This window comes from Ambystoma mexicanum, chromosome 9, assembly GCF_040938575.1.
Source record: "Ambystoma mexicanum isolate Mex_15411 chromosome 9, UKY_AmexF1_1, whole genome shotgun sequence".
NCBI lineage: Eukaryota > Metazoa > Chordata > Amphibia > Caudata > Ambystomatidae > Ambystoma > Ambystoma mexicanum.
The window spans coordinates 641,308,024-641,330,430 of record NC_090931.1 but is presented as its reverse complement, the minus strand read 5'-3'; the positions used below and the strand labels follow the sequence as shown (position 1 = coordinate 641,330,430).

General features: G+C 45.4%; 1 protein-coding gene across 1 annotated transcript in view; it reads left to right on the top strand.

Moving 5' to 3' along the window:
* POLDIP2 (DNA polymerase delta interacting protein 2) overlaps positions 1–22,407 on the top strand; it is a 184,258-nt gene that overhangs the window by 37,476 nt on the left and 124,375 nt on the right. Inside the window, exons 3-5 of the mRNA XM_069615352.1 lie at positions 425–525; positions 18,472–18,568; positions 21,713–21,788. Coding sequence (XP_069471453.1) covers positions 425–525; positions 18,472–18,568; positions 21,713–21,788 — 274 coding nt within the window. The remainder of the gene's footprint in view (positions 1–424; positions 526–18,471; positions 18,569–21,712; positions 21,789–22,407) is intronic.

Here is a 22,407-nt window from a genome sequence, read left to right as displayed (position 1 = left end):
ACAAAGGCGGGGCTAAGGTATTGATGTAGGAAGTGAGCAAAAAAGACTAGACGACTGCCAAAGACGTGATGGCATGTTAATGGTGGATCCTCCACCTCGTCCTGAGCTTCGAGGACCCTCGCCCTCCTGACATCCATACTGTGTTTATGGTTTTAATGGAACAGTATAGTTTTAGCAAACAGTTGCCTAGTTTTTAATTAAAATCAATCTTTAAATAAAATATACACATGTACTTTTAAATTCATGTGAAATGAAACATAATGGCAATTGTTTGCTTCCTTTTTTGCATAGTTGGTACAGTCTCCCCTCACCCTGTCCCCATTTTATTTGGTGAAAACATCAAGGTAATTATTTTCAAATATATATTTTATAGCATGCATGTATTTCCTAATTGTTTTTTGTTGTCTCCTCCTCCTTCCTACAGCTGTTTCTTCACAGTGTCTTCGGGTACAGGGGGATCGTTCTGTTTCCCTGGCAGGCCAGGCTATATGACCGCGATGTGGTGGCCTCTCCTGTGACTGAGAAGTAAGATATATGCACCATTACCTTTAATTTATGGATCCATATAAGTTAGCCTTTCTGATTGAAGCTGTGGCAATCACTTGGTGCTTCAGCAATGAGCCCTCATTTCATAATTTTCCCTGCTGTTTGTGTGAAGTGCTACGGTGAGAATAGGCATATTGGTTATTTTTGGATAAGCACTTTGCTTAATATATGTAGACTTTCCAGAGTAATTACCCCATTGTTTGAAGCACTCTTGCTCCAGTTTTTTTGTATTTCATTGGGTGGATTGTGTTAAAATGGATTTCTAAAATACCCCCCCCCCCCAATCCTCACCCTCTGGGGGGAGGGTTTTAGGAGGCCACCCTATTTATGGTAAATGGGGAAGACACTGAGTGGTTGGACTGAACTCAAACAAGGTACAATGGAAGAGCAGTCGAGGCTTAGTCTCACGAAGTGTGAGAGTGGTCTAGGGCTACAATTAGTCCACACAGAACACCAATAATTCAAGTTAGTTAGTAAGTATATAAAAAGAGTATTTATTAGGCATTTCTGAACACACTAAGCACAACAAAAATCATAGCTAAGTAATGTAATCAAATAGAATTTCTAATAACCTCTGACTCGGATGATGGGTTTGGATGATATTTTGCACACAAAAGGCTGATCAGCCCAACACCCCCAACACACACACAATATTTTTGGAAATTTTTAAAATAAATGGAAAGGTTATTAAAGTAAATAAATGCTGTTTTCGGTCTACTTCCATTCAATTCCCATAGTGGGAAAAAGTCAAAATGTCTGCGCAGTGCACAGCAAAAAACTACTGGACGGAATCGGGCCAGGCACAAAACACATTGGGCACGGAGCGTTGACTTGATTTTTGGGAGGGATCTGTGGTTATTCCGTACAGTAGTTAAAGTATTTGATGGGGAAGGGGGTTCCCGCTTCTCCCAAAATTATAGCTATTTCTCCCATGGTGCTGTGCAGCGGAGAGGCTTTTCACAAATTAAAAAGCTGCAATGTCTTTGCTTGATGCGAAAGATAACCGGGGTTATTTCCGAAATAACCAGGGTTAGCCAAAAACTAAAAGTGGAAAAAATGCCATTTGGAGGTGGAAAAGGGATGAGGTGGGGGATGAGGAAGAGGACACCATGTGGAATTTGAGGGAGAGGAGTGGGGGGGGTGCTTGAGCTTGAACGTTTTCTCATAACCAGGGTTATTTTCACATAATCGGATTCATAGTAGAAAATGGGATCTGCAATGAAAGTGCATCACACGAATAACTGGGGTTATTTTACGAATAACCAATGTTATTTGTAGTACATTACTATTATCGGGTTATACTAACCCGCGGTTATGGGAAAATGTTCATTTTTTTTCAAAAGTTTAAAAATGTGATTAAATCAAAAAAGGTTTAATGGTACAGCTAATGCAGTACAGAAGAATTATATCGGAGGAAAGTGAATTCGACACAAAAGCTAATGAACTAAAGTTGATATTTCTGTCAAGAGGTTATGATCCAACCAAGATCCAAATTAATACGAATAAGGTCAAAGCTATAACAAGACAAGAAGCCTTGCAACCAACCATAAAAGAGGGACAACGATTTAGTCCATGTAACAACATTTTCACAACAAAGTGGTCAAAAATCAAGAACTGGGATGCCTTGAGTTTGGATCCCAAGCTAGCAAAATTATTTCCAGCACCACCCATCTTTGCGTACAATAAGAGCCGGTCGGTTCGAGATTATTTGATCAAGTCGGATTTCAATCAACAAATCCAAACTTCAACATTCAGGGGCACTCTCCCCTGCAATAACTGCAATTGCTGCCACAACGCTATTAAAGGCAATTATTTAAACCATCCCCACAAAGGCAATAAGATCTTTGAGACACTTCTACGTGTGATACAAAGAATGTCATTTATGGAATTAAATGTCTGTGCGGCCTTTACTACGTTAGACTGACAGCAAGAAAGGCCAAACGAAGATGGGGAGAGCATAAATCGAACGTGCGGCTGGGATCACCAAAATACCCTGTAGCCCAACACTTTAACCAATTGAAACACACGGTAGCTCAGCTACAGTTTGTAATTCTTGAACATTTACAGCTACCAAGACGGGGAGGTAATCTTCCAAAACTACTCCAACAGAGAAACTTTCTGGATAGAGAAACTGGACTTGATGCATTTGGATTGGTATTTATACTGCTATCTGTAAGTAAATACCCTAAGGAATAACAATCTAACATGCCAGTGACTACAGTTCCAAATCAGGCTCACTGAGTATGACAATATGTTCTCAATCTGATCTACGATCTACTATAATTTTAGTAGTTTCAGCTATAGAGTTCACATAGCTACGCTGTATCCTCCTCATTTACACCATTACATCATACTAAATAATTTTCTTTAAAATGATTTCCACATTTCTTTTCTATTTTGAATTTTGAACTTAATTGTACCATCTGGTCCCTTGCATTATAGGACTCATTTGTGTTGATAAATTGGAATAATCAGAATTTTACAAGCATTGTAACTGTGTTACAGAGTACCGAATGTCAAGTTTATGTTTCTGGTACCAATTTCCAATTCGCAGTAATGCCAAAGAAAATATACTTTTTTGAATTCTTAGTCTAACTGTACCAGCCGGCGTTCTGAATTACAGGACCCACGTATAAAACAAAGCCATTTGCTTTTGTACTGAGCCCTCATACTTGCGTGCCGCCTGAATTATGTGCAGATTATCCTCTGAAAGGTTAAACTGCACTAAGGACCTGAACTCTGGTACCAGGCCGCCAAGCTGAAGGATTGTGCGGAGGGGTGCCACAGCTGGTGATTGCTCTGGCGGAGAAGTTTGGGAATCTGCAGCAACCTGCATACCGACGGGTTCTGCAGCTCCAAAAACCAGAACCTGGCTGGCCACCAAGGAGCTATGAAGAGGAAGTGCAGTTGGAAGCGCTCCAGAGTTCCCAGATCAACCGATGAATCAGCGACAAAGGCGGGAAGGCGTACGCCTTGATGTTGTTTCAAGGGAAGACACTCCCATGACCATCCCTGGAAGCATAAAGAGGAAGTTTCCTGTTCGTTGAGGTTGCAATTGCTGGAAGATCCTGGTAAGAACATCGCTGTTCACCTCCCACTTGTAACTTGCTGCAGATTGGCAGCTCAGGGAGTCTGCCGCAACATTGATGTGACCCAGAATGTGCACTGCCTGAAGCCAGACATTGTGCTGGATCTGCCAATTCCAAATCTGGATAGCTAGATCCACCACAGGGCACCTGGTCCTCCCCTGCTTGTTGATGTCGAACATCGCTATGGAATTCGTGCGAATTCAAACCACTCTGTTGATGAAGGGCTTAAAATATTTGAGTGCTAGAAAAACTGCCAGAAGCTCTAGGTAATTGATATGGTACAGTGTGTCCTGGGGCGCCCACAGATCGTCCACCTGAAGTAGTGTCGCCTAGCAGTTCGGGTTGGGCTGCTACCTTCGGCGGGGGCAGCTGCTGACTGATTTGTACATGGCTGGTCCCCTTTTGCAATGGCGCAGACGGGCTAAACGGTGGTGTGGAAGGTTGCCCAGAGCAATTGCCAGTGGTTTAGATTCATTCGAAACCTTCCACCCATCACTTTTGTGGTCTGAAGCCAGACATTGTGCTAGATCTGCCAATTCCAAATCTGGATAGCTAGATCCACCAGAGGGCACCTGGTCCTCCCCTGCTTGTTGATGTCGAACATCGCTATGGAATTGTCTGTGCGAATTCGAACCACTCTCTCTTGATGGAGGGCTTAAAATATTTGAGTGCTAGAAAAACTTCCAGAAGCTTTAGGTAATAGATATGGTACAGTGTGTCCTGGGGCGCCCACAGATCGTACACCTCAAGGTGAAGTAGTGTCGCTCCCCCACCCTATAATGGAGGAGTCTGTTGTAAATGTGATTTGTGGGCAGGGCTCCTGGAAGGAGTTTCCCGCCGAAAGGTTGCTGGCGGATGACCATCATTGAAGATCTGCCGTTATGGCACAGGAATCATCTTGGAGTCCGGGCCCACAGCCTGAGACCAGCAGTTCCGAAGAGCACGCTGAGTTTGCCTCATTTTCAGTCTTGCAAGAGGTAAGTTTAACCTGCAAGAAGCAATAAGGCCCGGGAGGCTCTGGAACCACCAGGCTGACATTCAGGATGACTGAAGGAAAAGCTGGCACGTGGTTAATGGGTCTGCAATTCTATCCTCGGTCAGGAACACTTTGGCACGGACAGTATCCCAATGTAAGCCTAGAAATGTCAGGTCTTGAGCAACTGTCATAGACTATCTCCGCCAGTTCACAGACGGCCCCAGTCAGAACTGGAGCTGGAGGAGTGACTGAAGATTGGCTGTTGCAGCTTGTGGGCAAGGACTGCGCAGAAGCCAATCGTCCAAATATGGATATACATGAATTCCCTCCAGTCTGAGGAATGGTGTGCTGACCGCAATCGTCTTCGTAAAGTCACGTGGTGCCGAGCTGAGACCAAACGATGGCACCCAATGTGGGCCCCAGATTAGGATATTCATGTAGGCATCCTGAAGATCTACCACACTGAGTCAATGGCCCTTCTGGAGTGAGGACCTTATCTGACTTGGCGTAATCCTCTTAAAATTTTTCTTGGGGTAGGAAGAGATTGAAGTTGGAGAGGTCGAGGATAGTGCGCAGGCCAGCCTGTTTGGGTTGGAGCACTGCAAACAAACGGGAGTAATAAGCCACCTCTTGCTCCTACAAGGGAACTGTTTCCACTGCTCTGAGGTCTCGAAGTTTCTGTACCTTGACTCTGAGGGAGGGCCACAATCTGCTGAAGAGGAGGGTGAGAGGGTGGGGTATGAGGGAGGGGCAAGCGGACGGGCAAACCCCATCGGCCTTCTGTGATGATATGCCAAGCCACCAGATGAGACGATATTCGTCCTCCCATCGGAGTCTCGTCAGACCGATGGAAAACATCAATTAGATGGTTTATCGGCGGTGAAACCACCTTTTGCTGAAGAGGAAGTTGTTGACCGAGAGAAAAACAAGCTGCCTTGCCTTTGCTGCTTGCGCCGAAGCCCACCAGTCGGACCTTCTTGCTTGGGTCTCCGACCTGAGTATAAGCTGTTTTAGCTGGGGTTTTGGCAAGGACTGACAAAGATTTAGCCCTTTGTGTGCTTGCCTTTGTTTTAGTGAGATTCTCATCAGTGGAGGAGTGAAACAGTTCTTTAGCTTCGAAGGGAAGATGAAGTACTTTGTCCTGAACCTCCTTCGAGCATTTCGTAGCATGCTGCCACGCTTGGCAGGAGATGTCTACTCCAACCATAAGGCTCAGAGCGGAAGTGTCAACAAGCCGTGGCCTCCAGCAGGTTTTGAGCCAGCACGCTGGCATCGGATAAGCCGTCTTTAAAATTTTAGAGCCTGTCAGGAGGGATACATACCTGAAACTCTGCAAGCTCCTTCCACAGCTCGAGATTTGCCACTGCCAGGATTACCTCTGTATTAGCCTGTTGAAGCTGGAGAGCTGAATTGGAAAATACTTTTACCCAGTGGCATCAAGAAGCTTGTCCTCCTTGGAGAGAAGCTGCCGTAGAGGATGTTGAGGAAGGCTTAGACTGGAGCGTTACTGCTGCCCCCACCGTTGATGAGGGGGAGTGGACATGCTGTCAAGGGTATGTCTTTTGACAAGTGTAGCCTGTAGCGAGCATCAATTTTCCTATTCGGGTGCTGCCCGGAATGAGATTTTTCCCAGACCTCGCAGGCTTCAGCTAGCACATCCTTTTGAAGGAAAAGGCCTGTGCTCTCCTTTATCGAAAGAGTAAAGTTAAATGTTAAAGGTATTTTTACCGCGCACCGTCACCAACGGAGTTGGTCCCCAGGCGCTTTGGTGGATCTGTAAACGAGAAGGTGGGGATGGGTTAGTAGGTGAAGCGGGAGTAGGATAGTGAGAGGAGTGGTGTTCTGTTGGCAGCTTCAACTCGGCATACACCGGCTGCTGAGCTTTGGTGCGGGTATCGGATGGATGTCGGTCCTCGTGTGCTGTTGTTGCGTTGTTGCGGTGTTGTGAAGTGCGTGCGGGTTGTTGTGCGAGAGATGTTTGTGAGAGATTTTTGAATGAGATAAGTCTGCAGAAATGCTGAGTTTTTTGTTAGTGTTATATGAAGTTTAACAAGCTAACATTCAGAACTCTGTCCGAGTGTGGCGCTCGCTAATCCTCCCAATCTCATCAAGATGGGCGAAGGGGTTACGCCTGGCAGGGCTTTAGGTTTGTGTGAGGCGCTCCCTGTGCTGTTCTAATGCGCTCTGTAAGTGTTCTAATTCTGATGCAGTGAGTGTTGTGGGTTGGGTTTTAGTTGGTACGATGCGCTCGCCGTTCTATTCTAGCGAGCTCTGTAGGTGTTCTAGTGCTGATGGATTGATTAATGTGGGTTGGGTGTCTATTCTCCTCATTGGGTGATGGAGCAGGTGTTGTGGTCTCCTCTTACAAACTTTCTATCTAAATGTGTGTGCTGGGAGTTTGGATATGGGACGGGCGGGAGGCAGTGGATGAGTCATTTAAGGGCTTTTTGTCTCGGTCTGAGTATGTGATCAGTCTATAGAGGCCTCTGTTTGTGGCTATTTCCCGTAATAACTTCTGGTCTGTCGTGGGGTCCGTTCTTTGGGTTCCGTTTATGTCCAATTTGGGAGTGACCGAGGTTGGTGTTTTTATTCATCGTTGTTTAACGGGGTGGGCATTCTAGTGCGTCGCTGTTGTAGTTACGCTGTGAAGAGCCATGATTTGAGGAGTTTCCTGAATGCTAGGTGGTTTGTTGTGTTCCGTATATTCTTAGATAGGTCATTACACGTTTTCGCTGCCTGGTGAGAGAAGAGGATCCTCAGAGTTTTCTTTTGTTGTGGTTCCAGGCGGATGTCTGTGCTTGATCTCGGTGTTGTCGGTTGATGTAGGCGTAGTTTATCGCTTAGGAATTCTGCGCCTTGTTTGTGTTTTGCTCTGTGCGTGATGCACATGGACTTTACCTTTTTTTGCTGTTTTAATGGTAGCCAGTGTAGTATTTTTAGCGCGGGTGTGATGTTTTCTGGATAGCTTGAGGATGAGTCTGGCTGACACATTTTGTATGAGTTGTAGTTTTTTAGAAGTCGTTCGGGCATGCCCAGGTATAGGCTATTGGCTTAGTCTACTCTGGACATGATCAGAGCGATGATGGTAAGTGTTTTGTTGGCGAACGACAGGAACGGTAGGATCCTTTTTGCTGCTCGCAGGAGGAAGAAACATTTGAGTAGAGCGTTTACTTGTGGCTCTAGAGTGAGGTTGTTATCCATCAGGACCCCTAGGTTTTTTACAATTGATGATGGTGCTGGTGTGGTGCCGAGCTCTCTTGGCCAGGGGATGTAGCTGATGTCTCTTCCCTTTTTTTTTTTTTGAAACAATCATTATCTCTGTTTTGCCTGGGTTGATTTTGAGGTGGTTGAGGTTCATCCAGTTGAATATATCATGAAGGCAATTCTCTAGTGTGGTGTTTTCTTCTTGGGTGTCTTGTATGTTGAAGATTATTTGAGTATCGTCGACGTAGTTATAGCATTTGAGGCAGTGGTTTTTGATGAGTTTGATTTATAGGTACATGTTGAATAGAAACAGGGAGAAAGATGATCCTTGTGGTACTCCGCACGTGGAGTTTCTAGGTTTGGACTTAAAAGGTTTCATCCATATGGTTTCTGTTTTGTTTGTTAGGAAGGATTTGATCCATAGTAGGGCGGTGTCTGTTATTCCTAGTCCTCATCTCTTTATGAGGATGTTGTGGTTGACCGTGTCAAAAGCTGCAGATAGATCAAGGATAATCAGGGCGGTACTGTTGTCAGAGTCTGCATTTTCGTTTTTAGGTCTTCCCATATTGAGAGGAGAGCTGATTCTGTTCCTCTCAATGGTCTGAAACCAACTTGTGCCTGGTCTAGTCGGCAGTGCTCGTCTATGAATTCTTGGGTTATTTTGTAGATGTACGTTTCTAGCAGTTTGGCTATGTAGGGTATGTTGGAAATGGGTCTGTAGTTGGATAAGTCCTCTGTTTCCTGTTGTGTCTATGAGTAGCGGCTTGATGTAAGCCGATTTGAAGGCCTGTGGTACTTTACCTGTTGAGATTGAGAGGTTGAGGAGATTCCTGTGGTATTCCATGGGGGTTCCTTGTTTGAGAATAGTTTTGTATATGTCCGGGGGGGGGGGTCTTCAGGAGAACCTGATTTGTTGCTTTGGTTTACCAGTTTGACGAAAGTCTCCACTAATATTTCTGGGAAGCTTTGTAGCTTGTTTGGATGTTCCTCGTGGGTGTCGGTGGGGTTTGAGGTGTTATTGCTTGTTCTGTTTTGTATGGTGTGTTGGATGGAAGTTATTTTGTTTTTGAAGTGGTCTCATAGGTCATCGCATAGTTTCATCAATGGAATTGGCGTGTTTTTGCTTCCCGGTGGGTTTTTTATTTCGTTAATGATTTTGAAGAGTTCTTTTTAGGCGTTTGGTGCTCTGAAGATACGGTTGTTGTGGTGTTTCCTCTTCGCTTTTTGTATTAACTTTTTATATGAGCGGATCTGTTGCAGGAATTTCAATTTGTTTGCAGTGGTGTTGTCGGTCCTCCATTCAGATTCTAGTTTTCGTTTTTTTCTTTTCATGGCGCTGAGTAGTGGGGTGAACCATTTTGCTGATGTTTTCTTTCGTGATGGGGGTGAAGGGCTTTCCTTTGGCGATGTCATCTAGGGTTGATGCGATCCAGGTATGGAGCAGGGCAACTTTTTTGTCTAGGTCAGCTTCTTCCATGTTTGTTGCTTGTGGTTTTCTCCAGGAGCTCGGTTAAGTTGGAGATTTTTATAGTTCTCCAATTTCTTTTCATCATGATCAGTGGTTTTTCTTGTTGCTGCTTTGTTGGAAAGACTGTTGTGATTATGAATGGAATGATGAGGTGGTTGCTCCAGAGTATTTGAATTGGGGGTGCTGTGGTGATGAGATCCTTGTTGGCGAAGATTGCATGAAGTGTGTGCCCTGCTGAGTGTGTTGCTCCTTTGACTAGTTGTTGTAGGTTCATAACTGCTAGTTAGGCGGTTAAGGATTTTTGTGTGGTTGTGGTTTCTTCGTCGAACCAGATGTTGAAATCTCTGAGTATGATCAGATGATTGTACTTGATGGCTAGGATGGTGATTGCTTCCGTGAAGGCGTCTATGAAAGTCGCATCGTAGGTTGGCGGTCTGTATATCAGTATGAATTTCAGGTTTGTTTTGGGGTTTACTGATAGCCCTAGTATTAAGGATTCACATTTATCGATGTTTAGTGGATCTTCCATTTTGATGGCCAGTTGCTCCTTGTGGATGATCACTAGTCCCCTCCAGCCCCCTCTTTTGGATTTGTTTACTTGGATGCATTAGAAGTTTTCAGGCAGGCAGTTGTTGAGGGTGATCTTGTAGTTGTCGTCTAGCCATGTTTCGGTTACAAATAGGATGTCAATGCCTCCTTCTGATGGGAGGTTGTATATTTCGGTTGAATGTTTGGGCATTGACCCTGCGTTTTTAAGTTACAGTGGATTCTCTGGGTGTGATTTTGTTTTGTGGTTATTGTTCAGGTCTGTAGTTGTCAGGTCGTGGTGTTTCTGTATTGGTGTTGGTAGGATGAAGAACGGCGACAGCTGCTTCTTCATTGAAGTGGTCCAATAGGTTGATAGCAGGGCTGATCAATCGTGGTGCTTCTGCTGTGATGATGCTTGGTTGAAGATCAGCGATGGCTTCTTCTTCATCGAGTCCGATTGTTAGGTTGAAGATAGCATTGTTGGTTGTCGGGGCTTCGTCGTGTTGTGTGGGATGTTGTGGAAATCGATGGTGCCCCTCTGTTCTTGTGATGTAAGGGGTAATGGGGTTGGAGTCATCCCACTCTCTTGAGCTCCAGTCGTTTTTCCGGGTGTTTCGGGTAATTCTTTGCATGTCTCAAGGTTTCCGTGTTGAGGTGTCGGTGTTCTGTGGTTTTCGCGAGGTACGGTGTGAGGTGTAATGATTTTTTTCTTACATGGTTTGTTCCGGTTATGACTGCGTTAGGTGTGTTTCCTGCCAATGAGGCTGCTTCTTCTGGGTTCGGTTGGTGTTGTGTTTGCGTCCCTTGTTGCACGACCTTGCTCTCTTTCTCGGCGTCCTTTTCTGGGTCGGGCCATTTTCCGTTCGAGGTGCAGACGTAATAGGGTAGTTGGTCCTCTATGCTATGTTGTGCAGGCGCAGTAATCTTGGTTTTTCCTACTCTGGATATGCTATGGTGCTCTCTGGCTCAGTCTGTCATTTCTGTCGGTGGGTAGGGTGTGTTTCCTAAGGGTGCACTGTCGGGTAGGTTATGGGCGTTAATTGATCTGGTATAGGATTCAAGCTAGATAGTGATGGGTTTCAGGGATTAATAGAGTACCGAACTAGACAGTTAGTTAAGGGCCCTGTATATTGAGAGAAAGGCCTACGCCTAAGAAGGCGATAGAGTGCTGGACCAAACGCAGCTAGATTTGAGGGGCAGCCGAAACAGTGGAGCACGATACCAAGCACAGCTAGACTTGAGGGTCCTGCACAGTTGGTGACAGGTCTACGCCTAGGAGAGCAACAGGGTATCAGACTAAAAACAGCTAGATCTGAGGGTCAGTTGAAGCAGTGGAGCACGATGCCAAACACAGCTAGATCTGGTCTTGCACAATGGACGTCTCCCTGAACGCTGTTCACCTGGTGAGCTAGCCATGTAGGTTCAGGGAGGACATGTTCTAGTTGAGTGAGTTTGAGGGGCACAGTTAGGACTTACTCCCTTAATGCAATTCTGGACACAACACCCTGCTAGATTTGAGAGACCTGTTTAGTGGGAGAGAGGCCTGTCAGTGCAATCTAAATATCATACAGTGCAGTTTGGAGACGGAACCCCTGCTAAATTTGAGAGGCCTGTATAGGTCTATACAGAGGAAGGGGGTCTGTGTGTAGCCAGATTGGTACAGTATTACATTTGAGGGAGAGGGAGAGATGCAGTGGGGAGTAATCGCCTTGTTTACTATGGGTTTGGTAAGTGGCTCGGATTCTAGGGTAGAGTAGTTGCTCTACTCCTACCCTACTGGTCCTTGTAGATGATTGACGGCTGGCCACTGCTGACACCTGCTGACACTTCCTGGAGCCGCCCTTTGCCTCCGGGGCCCTTAGCCAAAGGGCTGCCCGGTCAGAGGGATGCCCTGGGAGGGACTGTTAAGTAAGGCAATCTAGCCAATTGCAGGCAGACTAGGCCAGAGACACACAAGCGAACAGCCAATCTGGGCAGGCGAGAATAGGAATCGGGAAGTGGGAAAGGGACAAGTTACTCACTACGAGCACGGAGCTCAGAGGATGGCAAACTGAATACAGATGGGGCAAAAATCAGCCGGGGTGGGCCTGCAGCAAGATGCACTCACCATCACATCTCTGGCACCACTGATGTGGAATGGAGACAATCCCACCCCCTTCCTTGGCCACACACAAAGGCATCACTAGCCCGCAATAGCAGCAGGTCTCCCTTGCAAGTGCCTGACCTTATAAGTGATTTCCATGACCTGGCAAGTCAACTACAACATGGCCATGGACCAGAAGGTGCCATGCAGTGTTTCTTGGCTGAGTCTACTGCAGGGAATGAGGCCCACTTCTCCCAGGCTTTCATGACTAAGCATCACAGCACTGGTCTGGATTGGAAACCTTCAAATCTGAGGCCGAGGGGGCAGATGAGATGGGGAGGTGGGGGAGGCCAGGGAAGGCAGTGGGGGGTGGGGGGGTTCGAGCTCCTAAAAGCGCTGTGGTTCCCATTGACAAGATAGTGGCTGAAGCGGTCAGTGCAGGGTCCATGACAAAGATGTTGAGCATCTCTAGCCAGAAGTTCAGAGTAGAGGATTGGGTTGGAAACAGTACCTGTGGGGCCGAATCCTCTGATAAGTCAGTGGAGCAAGGACATCTGCTCTGACATGGAGGAAGAATTGTGACGCGAAAAGTATACCACCTTGTGGAGCTGGAGGCTCAGGTATCGGAATATCTAGCAATGCCATTATATCCACAACATGGCCACGAAAGGCTCTGACAGTGGGGCGGGTCCTCGATATCCTGGTCCACTTGATCTTCATCCAATGCAGCGTAAAGAGAAAGTTCATCTCAGACCCCGTGGGCAGACCTAACTGCGCAACAGGAGTCTTAGTATAGGTGAAAATGGAGGCAGTGGTGGTAGTGGAGGGGGGTGGCACTACCAGAACCTGCTGAGTAGCAGCCTGAGCAGGTTGTGGCCAGAGAGGCTTAGGATACATTTCTTTTGTATAGATCCTTAAAGTATGCTTTCATCGGGCATGAGTGCATAAGGGCTGGAATTTGCCAAAAAAAAAGCATCCTCACAGGAAGGTCTAGGCACAGGAGAGTGGGTTGAGGCTGCTCTGAAGGGGATACCCCCAGGATTGCAAAGAGGCTGGTTGCTAGGATGGCCCTCCACCAGCTAGATCAACGTAAACTAAGGGTGCGGACATAGGAGTGAGCAAAACTGTGTGTGACAGTAGAAAACAAGCAACCCAATCCATTGGAGGGTGGAACGGATCCCTATTGTCCACATTGCATGGAAAAGACTGCTCTGACCCAAAATCAGGCCCCTCCGAACCAGCCGTTGAGAAAGTTGGTGTGAGAGGTAGTCAAAATGGCTGCCTCAGACCGTGTGGGTTGGGCTGCCATTTTGTTACTGCCTGAGGTGAACTGCGTGACGGGTGTCAGTGAGGCCATTAGCACCACAAGGCTAACGGGGGACTTTTTTCCATTTTAGCCTTGTGACGGGGAACCTTGGCAGATCTAGAGCACTTTTAGTCGCTGTACAGGAAACCTGGAGACTAGTCTTGGTACGTTTAGTTTCAGACTTGAAAACCTCAGGAATGACCCAGGTGAAAACAGTCCCAGAGATGGGGAACCTCGGATGAAGATCTGGTCCGGAGAGCCCCCTTACAGGGGACCTTGGAGCAAACTCCGGAATTCAGGTTCGATCCCTTTCGGAACACCTCAGGGAGAGCCCTGGTACCAAAGCCACTGCGCCCCTTCCGGAGCCAGAAGACCCCAGAAAGAGTCCCCTGGCTGGGGTGCCCTAAAAAAGGAAGGAACTTACTGGATGCTTCCTTTTTTTTCTTCAATGAATTACTGTAAATGCGGACGAGGAATCACTTGGAACACCTCTTCCCACCAGACAAGCTGACACTGGAGTGCATGGACAGAGAGGGAGTCGCAGTAGAAGCAAGAGTCCCACCGGTGTTCTGGGCCCAAGCACTCCAAATAGAGACTGGGGATCTGCCCTCGCGAAACAACGTTCGCCCAAAGAACAGTACACAAATACCAGACACTCCGACATAAGTGGAAGAAAGACAGTGGAAGCGGAGCAGGAATATGAAGGACAAAGGAACTAAAAGAAAAAATTCCCTAAGATGCAAACGCCTCCTACCCCGATGGCGTGGAGAAGAGGACTGGTAGGCGATGCGGGGCTGCGGTCACGTGCGGTGGACCCGCGTAAAAATAAAAGGACAAAGGTTTTGTTTTTTTTATGCTTAAAGTGCTCTGGTCCCGTCCCGATGGATGGAATGTCCCAAAACTATGGAGGAAAGGGAACGGGACGTAGGAGTATGACTGTCATCTGGTATGTCTGAAAAGCATGGTCATCCAACAGAGAGCTTATGGCATGTATATCCCTCAACGGGGTACTAAGTTTTGGAACATCCAAAAACACCTGGGGGTCATTGGTGGGAATGTACCCATACAAATGCTCACCTAGCATGATAATACTTCAGTTTAGAACAGTTTGAAGAATTTGAAGATGGCCTTCCCTTAAACAAGTGTCATGGGCCCACGCCTGCCTGTTGGGTGGTTTCGCCTCCGACCCTGTTGGGTGGTAGACCTTCCTCATCGCATGGGTTGTCTCTGCCCATGCACTTACCTGTTGCCCCCCCCCCCCATCGGGCACCACTGGCACTTCCTCCCCTAGGGGGCACCACTCACACCACCCCCCTTCTTCTTTTCTATCACTGCACTTGCCCACTGAATATCACAAGGCTTAGTAGGACTGCTGTTTATTTCTTTTTATTCATTATTTCCATAGTCTCTTCTTCTCCCTTGTTCCCTTCCCTTGTGGCGCTTTTAAACACTGTCTTGCTGTATAAGTGCCTTGTAAATGAGCAATACAATAAAAATGTAAATCTCCATAGAATGCTTGTCGCTGAATGTTTTGTGTTCATTTTTTTAATTTATTTTTTTATCGTTCTTTCTTTGCTGGAGTAGGATTTGGTCACCATGAATGCCTTCAATATGGTTTGCCCCCGAGATTTCTATTGGAGCCTTCACGTAGTACTGAAACTATTGTATCAGGTCAGGGCAACCTGAATGTACATGCTTTGTAAGAAAATGTGCTCCTGTTACCAAGTGGGCTTCTTAACAAATTAAGTAGTAGCAGTATTTTTCATCTAACTTATTCCAGAGAAAATATCACAATGGCAGAACCACTGCATAACTACTTTAATTTACATTTATCAAGTAGTTGTATATCAGATAGTTGTATGTAATTTTTCTTATTGAGATCATTGTTAATACCAGAATTGCCATTGGTCGCCCCTTTCCTTCAGTGTGTTTTCTTAAATGCCTGCATTCCATTACCTGAACTGAACAAGTTATAGGAAGAAAATTATGCTTTAAAATAATTGCTTTTTGCTACGAAGTAAAATTTGTACATTTTGCTGCGAGGAGTAAAAAAGTTCCATTGCATAAAGTACCTGAAGTACACAGGACATGGAGATGGCGATAATAGTAAGGTGAGATCTGAAAGTCTAAAACAGTTGTGATGAAGTGCAAGAACAACAGATCTACTCCCATCCGTTTTTCGCGGTTCTGCTGTCCCTTTTATGTTTAATATTAGGATCTCTGACTTTTGTTGTCATGGGGAATCCTTTGTGAAGCTTGCCGAGGCACCAGAGTGTCTGTGAGGATAGGAAGCAGGGGAGGATCCCGGAATTCCGCTGGTCTGTCTTCTGGCATGCCTGGCTGTACCATTTCCAACTGGGAGGCTGGCTATCCTGAAAGGACAGCCACCCCCCCACCCCCAAACTTTGAATGTAGCAAGAGTGCTGATTGGCTGGGTTCCTGGCTAAAAGGCTTGATTCCTGGTGCACACAGTCAACCACTGAAGATCTGAAGAAGACGACCAGAGACTCCTGCAGCACATTCGAGCGACCGGAGAAACCTGCTGAAGTGACCAATGCTGTTCTGACTTCGTTTTTCAAATTGACAGGGAAGCTCCGAAGAGGACAACTGGCTTGCTTGCACTGGTGGGCATAATTGGTCCTAAATCGACCTGCATTTTAAGGCGTCCCACGGCGACCTTTCTGGGCTGCAAACCGCCAATACCCTGGGACCTGCGACCATTCTGCAGTGCATAGTCTTCCGAAGAACAAATCCTCCTAGAAACTCTGGTGGTCTCCTTCCGGATCTCAAGAGGCAAGATTCCACTCAAAGTCCTCTCGCCAAGTGCAGGTCCGAGCAAGCGAGGCGAATTGACCGGGCTCTAACCGTTCTTCATTGGTGTCTGTGAAAAGGCGCCAAAACCACAGATGCACGTTAGAGCATGCAGAATCCTTTGCTGGGGTTCCCTCTCTCGACTGCTGCTGCAACGTCCCTTCAACAGTCCCTCTTTTTGTCACAATGACAAAGGAACAGGCAACCAGGTGTGTAGCTGCTGCATCGTGAAGGTGCCCAGCCTCATCGTCATCACTCCTCGGGTATTGTGGGACTCGTGATAATACTTACCTAGAGTCCCTCTGTCGCTCCTTTGTTGCTGGAGTGCTGATTAGTGTGTGGGTTTTCGCCCATTAACGTTCGCCCAGGCCCAACGCTTGTGTGCATTCAGGGAGCTTTTCCTGAAGTTCCTGAACCCCTTTGCCAACAGAAAATCGTTGTTTTTGCTTGTTACAGAAGAAATCCTCTGGAACTCTGACTTTTACACAGTTGTCCTGTTCTGCCTACTGTTGGCCACTGGACACCAGTGTCCCCTTCGGACTAGATAGGGAAGCACTGATCAAGCCTGAGGTCTCTGTAAAGAAAAGTGTTGAAAAGTATTTAACTGCTTATGTTGGTCTAGTAACTGTACTATATTCTGTTTCAGGAATATAGTGCAAAGTGTTTTTTTTTTACTTTTTTGAATTGCATACTGCCATTATATAAGGTTTTTTGCACTGTGGTTAAAATGTCTGTTTGCCTGTGTATATATATATATATGTCATAAAACATTATTTTCATGTAACTTTGAGTGTATAAGTGTTTCTTTTGACCATATGTGTGCTATCGGTTCTTTGTACCGCCCTACAGCCCTCTCTAGGATAAGCCTGGCTGTTTAGTCCCCTACAAAACCTTGCGTGGTACAGGCTTGTACTAGTAGTTTGAGACCTGTATTGGCAAGTAGAAAGGATCTTATAAATTCCTACGGTACTACATCCTTCCCTCGCCTGCAAAGTTCACCTGCAATTTCATCCCCTGGCATTTCAACGTGTATATTATAATGAAAATATTCATCAAATCTTTTAGGCGGGGGGGGTAGGGAATAGGTAAAAATAGGTGGGGGAGGTGTCGAGGGGGGGGAGAGAGGGGTAATGCCCAACCCTAAATTAATTTGATGAACGTTTTTGTTATAATGTACAATTTTGTAATGCCTGCCGTTGCACTTGCAGGCGATGAAAGAACATAGAACCAATTCCTACACCAAGGGGACAGCTTACAAAGTCCTATTGGTAGTGGAATTTTAGAAAAACTCCCTAACAATGATTTTGTAATGGTGTATAATTTGTAGTATATGCTAGCATAGTGTATTTTGAGGGCAACTGTGGGGATTAACACTTCTGTACCATCCATCCTCCCTAATTTGAGCTAAACTGGACTGCTCTGCCACTTCTACCATTATAGATGGGTCTATTTTTATTCCCTTTGTTTGGATCGCCTTTTAACCTTGGTATAGCTGGTTTCACATCTCTCATTGGGGGACTGATGCCCCTAACAGTGGAAAAAAAGCGAAAGTAAAATTGTCTGTTTTTTGATCAAGGATGCAGCGCCACATTATGTAACAATGCATACTTTATTTACCAAAAATGTTCACATGACTTGGCTCCAACATTATTTATCAGCTCCCAGGAGCTTTCTCGTGGATACCGGTCACACCCTAGTCACTTTCAATTGGCAATATCTGGTTTCCTGTGTTTGGTTTTCTTAATTATGAACATGCCTTGGTTTTGTGATTAAAAATACATTCAGGCTCTCTGGTTTTCATTATAAAAAAAATAAACATTTCAGTGACATTCGCATGTTTGAGCTGAATTAAGATTTTTCAATGATTTGAATAGGTGGTTTGAAAGGTTTATTAAGTCCAATATAAATAATGCGCGGCTGTGGTAGTCTGCATATTTTAATAGTTAAGTATAGTCCTCTTGTGGCCTGTTGATAAAGACAGTTCATCTACATGAAGTAATCACTATGTAAATTGATGAACCTGAAAGGTGTTATAATTCTATCTTTAAACTTCTAAGAGCACACTGTAAATAATGACCTTGTTTACCAATGTAGTTTGTAGAATGCTGACTTAGAATACCGGAATCTTGTGAATGTGTTAATTAAGCAACAACATGTTAATTAAGAAGATGGCAAACCAAGTAGACTGTACTGACTTTGAATTACCATAAGTAATTGAGTTCATGTATTGGCACGATGATGTGGACATACTGTTTCATTTCTCTCCTCCCTGCACTCCTTTCTGGTCCTCCTCCTAGACTGGGATGTTTTTATCCTCTTCTGGATCAATAGAAGATCCAGTCCTACGGAAATTCCAGCATGCAGTCCATTTCTGCACCCCATTGTGGTGTGCATAATGTAACATAAAATGCTGTAACGTTCATTATGCTTTAGAGCTGAGGTTATATCTTTTATTTTTAGCACCGAAAACTCATCAAGCCATGGATCTAAGGAGGTGAAAGGAAACACCCATACATACTACCAAGTGCTGATAGACGCCCGGGACTGTCCACACATAGTGAGTATCCGGTGTAATGTAGGTCCTTCCTTCGATTTCTCTCCCTTGCAAAAACTGTACCTGGTATTACCCATAAAGAAGGTATGCTGCTTGAAATCTTCCTCATTGTAAGTTACATTGCTGCAGTGACTCTACTGAGACTGGAGCAGTAGGTCATTTGCTAGTTTCCCTCACGTATCATTAATATGTAATGGGAGTAGATCAATCACTGTTACTGAGCTTTGCAACTCTGTACCCCACTGTTCTGCGTTTTAGCTTGGAATTTGGGACTCTATATTCCTTAATATCACTTTAACTGTTCCTCACTCTCCAGTCAGCATGTGATATATGTGCACCCACTAAACTTTTAGTATTAAAACTGTTCCCTGTTAGTGTCTATTGGAATTGGGAGGCTTGATCATCCGACATCAGCACATTAATCCTTTCCTGTTGACTTTCAATAATGGAGCTCACATATAAGTCTGTGTGCCAGCTGATAACCTTCCTGTTCCAGTTGTAGATTTCAGAGACACAGATCTAGGTCTTGCGTTGCTTATTCCGTGGGATCTCATACTGGTTCCCTCTGTTCAGTCAAATGTAACTCAACACTAGTAGTTTATGAATGATTACACTTTTTCTCTGTTTTAGTAATTATGTGGCTTTTGGGGAGATTTATAATTTGTATGCTTCATCCCCCTCTCCTAGCGAGACCTCCAGCACTTTTTGCTGGACTTCAGGACCTTCGTTCAATCCTGAATGAGTGGAGCCTTTTGTCCACTCATTCTTGTGGGCTCTGTCTTTTGGATCTCTATTCTTTGTATTCTACCTGTGCCATGGAGTCTGTCTGCTCCATGGCTCTTAAAGGCATCTGTGTTTTACTACTGGAGCACACAGTTCCTCATGGGCAGTCTAGCTGGGGGCGGTGGGAGCCTTTAAGATAGTTTTTTCTATATCCTTGAGTAACTACAGTTAAGGATAGAGAGATATTTAGTATCTCTCCCTAAACTTAGTCTGAGAGATTGGCACACCCCACCTTCAGTGGAGTACCAAAGGGATACCTAGTATCCTCCTTCTCTATACTCATGTGCTTTTTAGTCACATAGACAATCTCCTAGGTATGGCTGCTGGCAGTGGACGTCTTCAACCAACTATTGTGTAATTGTATACCGCAGGCTATAGCCTTAGCAGTGCACAATATGGACACCCAAGTACTAACTTGGGGCCTCCCTTTTATCGCCATTACTAGCCTTGTTGTATTAGCCCCTCTTCTATCATTCTCGGAGGGCGTGTGTGTTTTGCCTTTGGCGGGAACCCTTGGGTATTCCTGTCTAAGGTTCAGAGTGTCTGGGTAGAAAGCTAGTGGGGGAGGAGTCTTTCACCCCCCCCCTGTCATTTATCTGCCAGAGTGCCTCAATAGGACCAGTTCCACAGGGGGGGGGGGGGCTGGCTGTCCTGATTGGACAGCCAAAAACCCCCTTTCTGTAAAATGCTCGGAGATCGCAGAGAAGTGTGTGTGCTGGAACTGTAGAAAAGGTGAGGCTTCTGGAGTGAAAAGCAAGTCGACCACTGTAAACTGAGGTAACCGAAGAAGACTACAACCGGAGACGCCTGCAGACCCTTTGCAACACCGTGAAGCGACCACTGCTGTCCTGACCCAGATTTCTATGCAACAGGAGCTCCGAAGGGCCCTCCTCCTTCCCTTTGGCTGGTGGGAACAACCAGTCTCAAGACTAACTTTGAATTGATCTATCTCCCGAGGTCCTATGAGTTTCTATAGCTGCGGAACCCCAATACCAGGAGACCTGCTGTCCATTTTTGAGTGCATCATCGTGGATAGGCCGAATCGTCCATCAAACCCGTAAGGCCACTACAGAGATCCAATCCAACTCGCAGAGACCCCCTCACCAGAGTGCAGGAATGCAGGAACTGAAGAAGATTGACCGGACAATCTGTGTGCTTTGTTGGTGCTGCAGAAAAGGCACCAAAACTGCAGAGTGAACCAAGAAGTTGCTGAAAGTCATGCCACAGGTCCTCCTTAGAGATTGCTGCTGAGAGAGCCTGTCCATTGTCCTGCCTTCAGTAATCAGACCAAGGAATCCAGAGGTCGGGTCCAGAGCTGCAACATCACAGAGCATCCACCACAAACACTTTCTTCTAACCTATGGTACTGTGGGGGGGAAAGGGTATTACTTACCTGATTCCAGAACGTTGAGTGCACCTAGAGGTGTCCAGGGCCACCCCCTCTCACCTCCGACTCAAGCTGCTGCTTGTGTCCCTTGGAGTCCTTTTCCAGGTCTTCCTTGTTAGTAGTTAACTTGTTGCTTCTAGAGACTGGACAAAATCTTCTGGAACTCTTCGTATTCTGCTGCTTGTCAAGACTTTGAGCCCTCTCCGAACTGCCTTTAGCTAGGGTTGCGTTTGGACTTAAAATACTTGCTGTACGAAGAAACCCTCTCTAGAACCTTGAACCAGGCTAAGGTTACACTATTTTCATCCCTTAAAGTGACTTTACTATGTGTTAGCAGAGTAAATGCATTACAGTATGAACTATTATAAACAGCAGGTGCGTGTTATAACCGTCAATACGATAACCTTGTTTTTCACCCTTTTGTAACGTTGCTACAAATGTAACCGCACACAAAAGTGAGTGTGTTCGAAGTGTAAACCTCTAAAGTATTTGAAGTGATTCTGGTGTATATATCATTTTCTATAAATTATAAGTGTACTTTTTTTGGTGTGCGTGTCTAAGGTTCAGTGTACTAACCTACTGCTCACATCTTCCTCTTAAGAAGGTTCTGAGTTAGTACAGACTGATGCTAAGAGTTTGAGATCTACAAAGCACTGGGATAGCTTACTAAAGTTGAACTACCAGTAGAGCTTTGGGAAAACTCCCCTAACATAGCTTACGCACGTTACCAACAAAGAGCAGTGTTCTTGCGTGCATGCTTTTCAAGTATTGAATTGCAAACTGCTCTTTTCTGAACTGTTCTTTGAAGACTCTGCACATTACTTGTATCGGGTGCAGAAATGTTCATGGTCCAATTTCAGGATCGCAAATCCTGCACTCCTTTTAATTTCAATGTGCTAATGGTCTTGTGCTTGTAGATCATGTGCTGTATTCCTACATTTATGCTAAGCACACTTGTCTTTGTCTTTTGCTTGCAGTCTCAGAGGTCACAAACTGAGGCTGTGACATTTCTTGCAAACCATGATGACAGTCGTGCGCTATATGCGATACCAGGTGGGTCCGAAGAGCCCTACGCCCAAGTTTCCCTTGCTGAAATTCGAAGGGATGTGATGGGGAGGCTGAAAACGTCTTCCAGTGACATAATTGTTTAGATAAGTGTAAAGTAATGCCACCCTGCGACCTGGCAGTAGAAGCGAAGCCTAGAATATCAATCCTAATTTGAAAATCAGGACACTGATCTCGTATGTGACACTGCGAGATGAAGATGTTTTATTACTTTTATTGAGAGAAGGTTGTACGTAGTGAAGTTGTGTGCATCCTTTGAAAGTTGTGCTAGTAATGATTTGGGCATTTACTGACCTTTCTGCTTCTAGCAAGAGCTGGCCTCTGGACATTGAGTGGCAAATGCTACCAGCCAAGTTTGAATGGCTGGACGATGTTTTAAGCCTTATAGTGCCGGTGATCGTTTGGAATCACTTCGGCAAAGAAAGGAGGCAAAAGCTCTCGGAAAACAAAATGCGCTAGCACTGGTTGATATTTGTGATGTCTTTCTCCAGTTGGTTGGTTGGTGGTTGTCTTGTTTTTGAGCTGTCTGTTCCTAAGAATTGACTCATTAATCTGCTCAAGTAGGTTGTCTGAAGTTTTCTTTGAGTTCCTACTACGGGCAACAGTC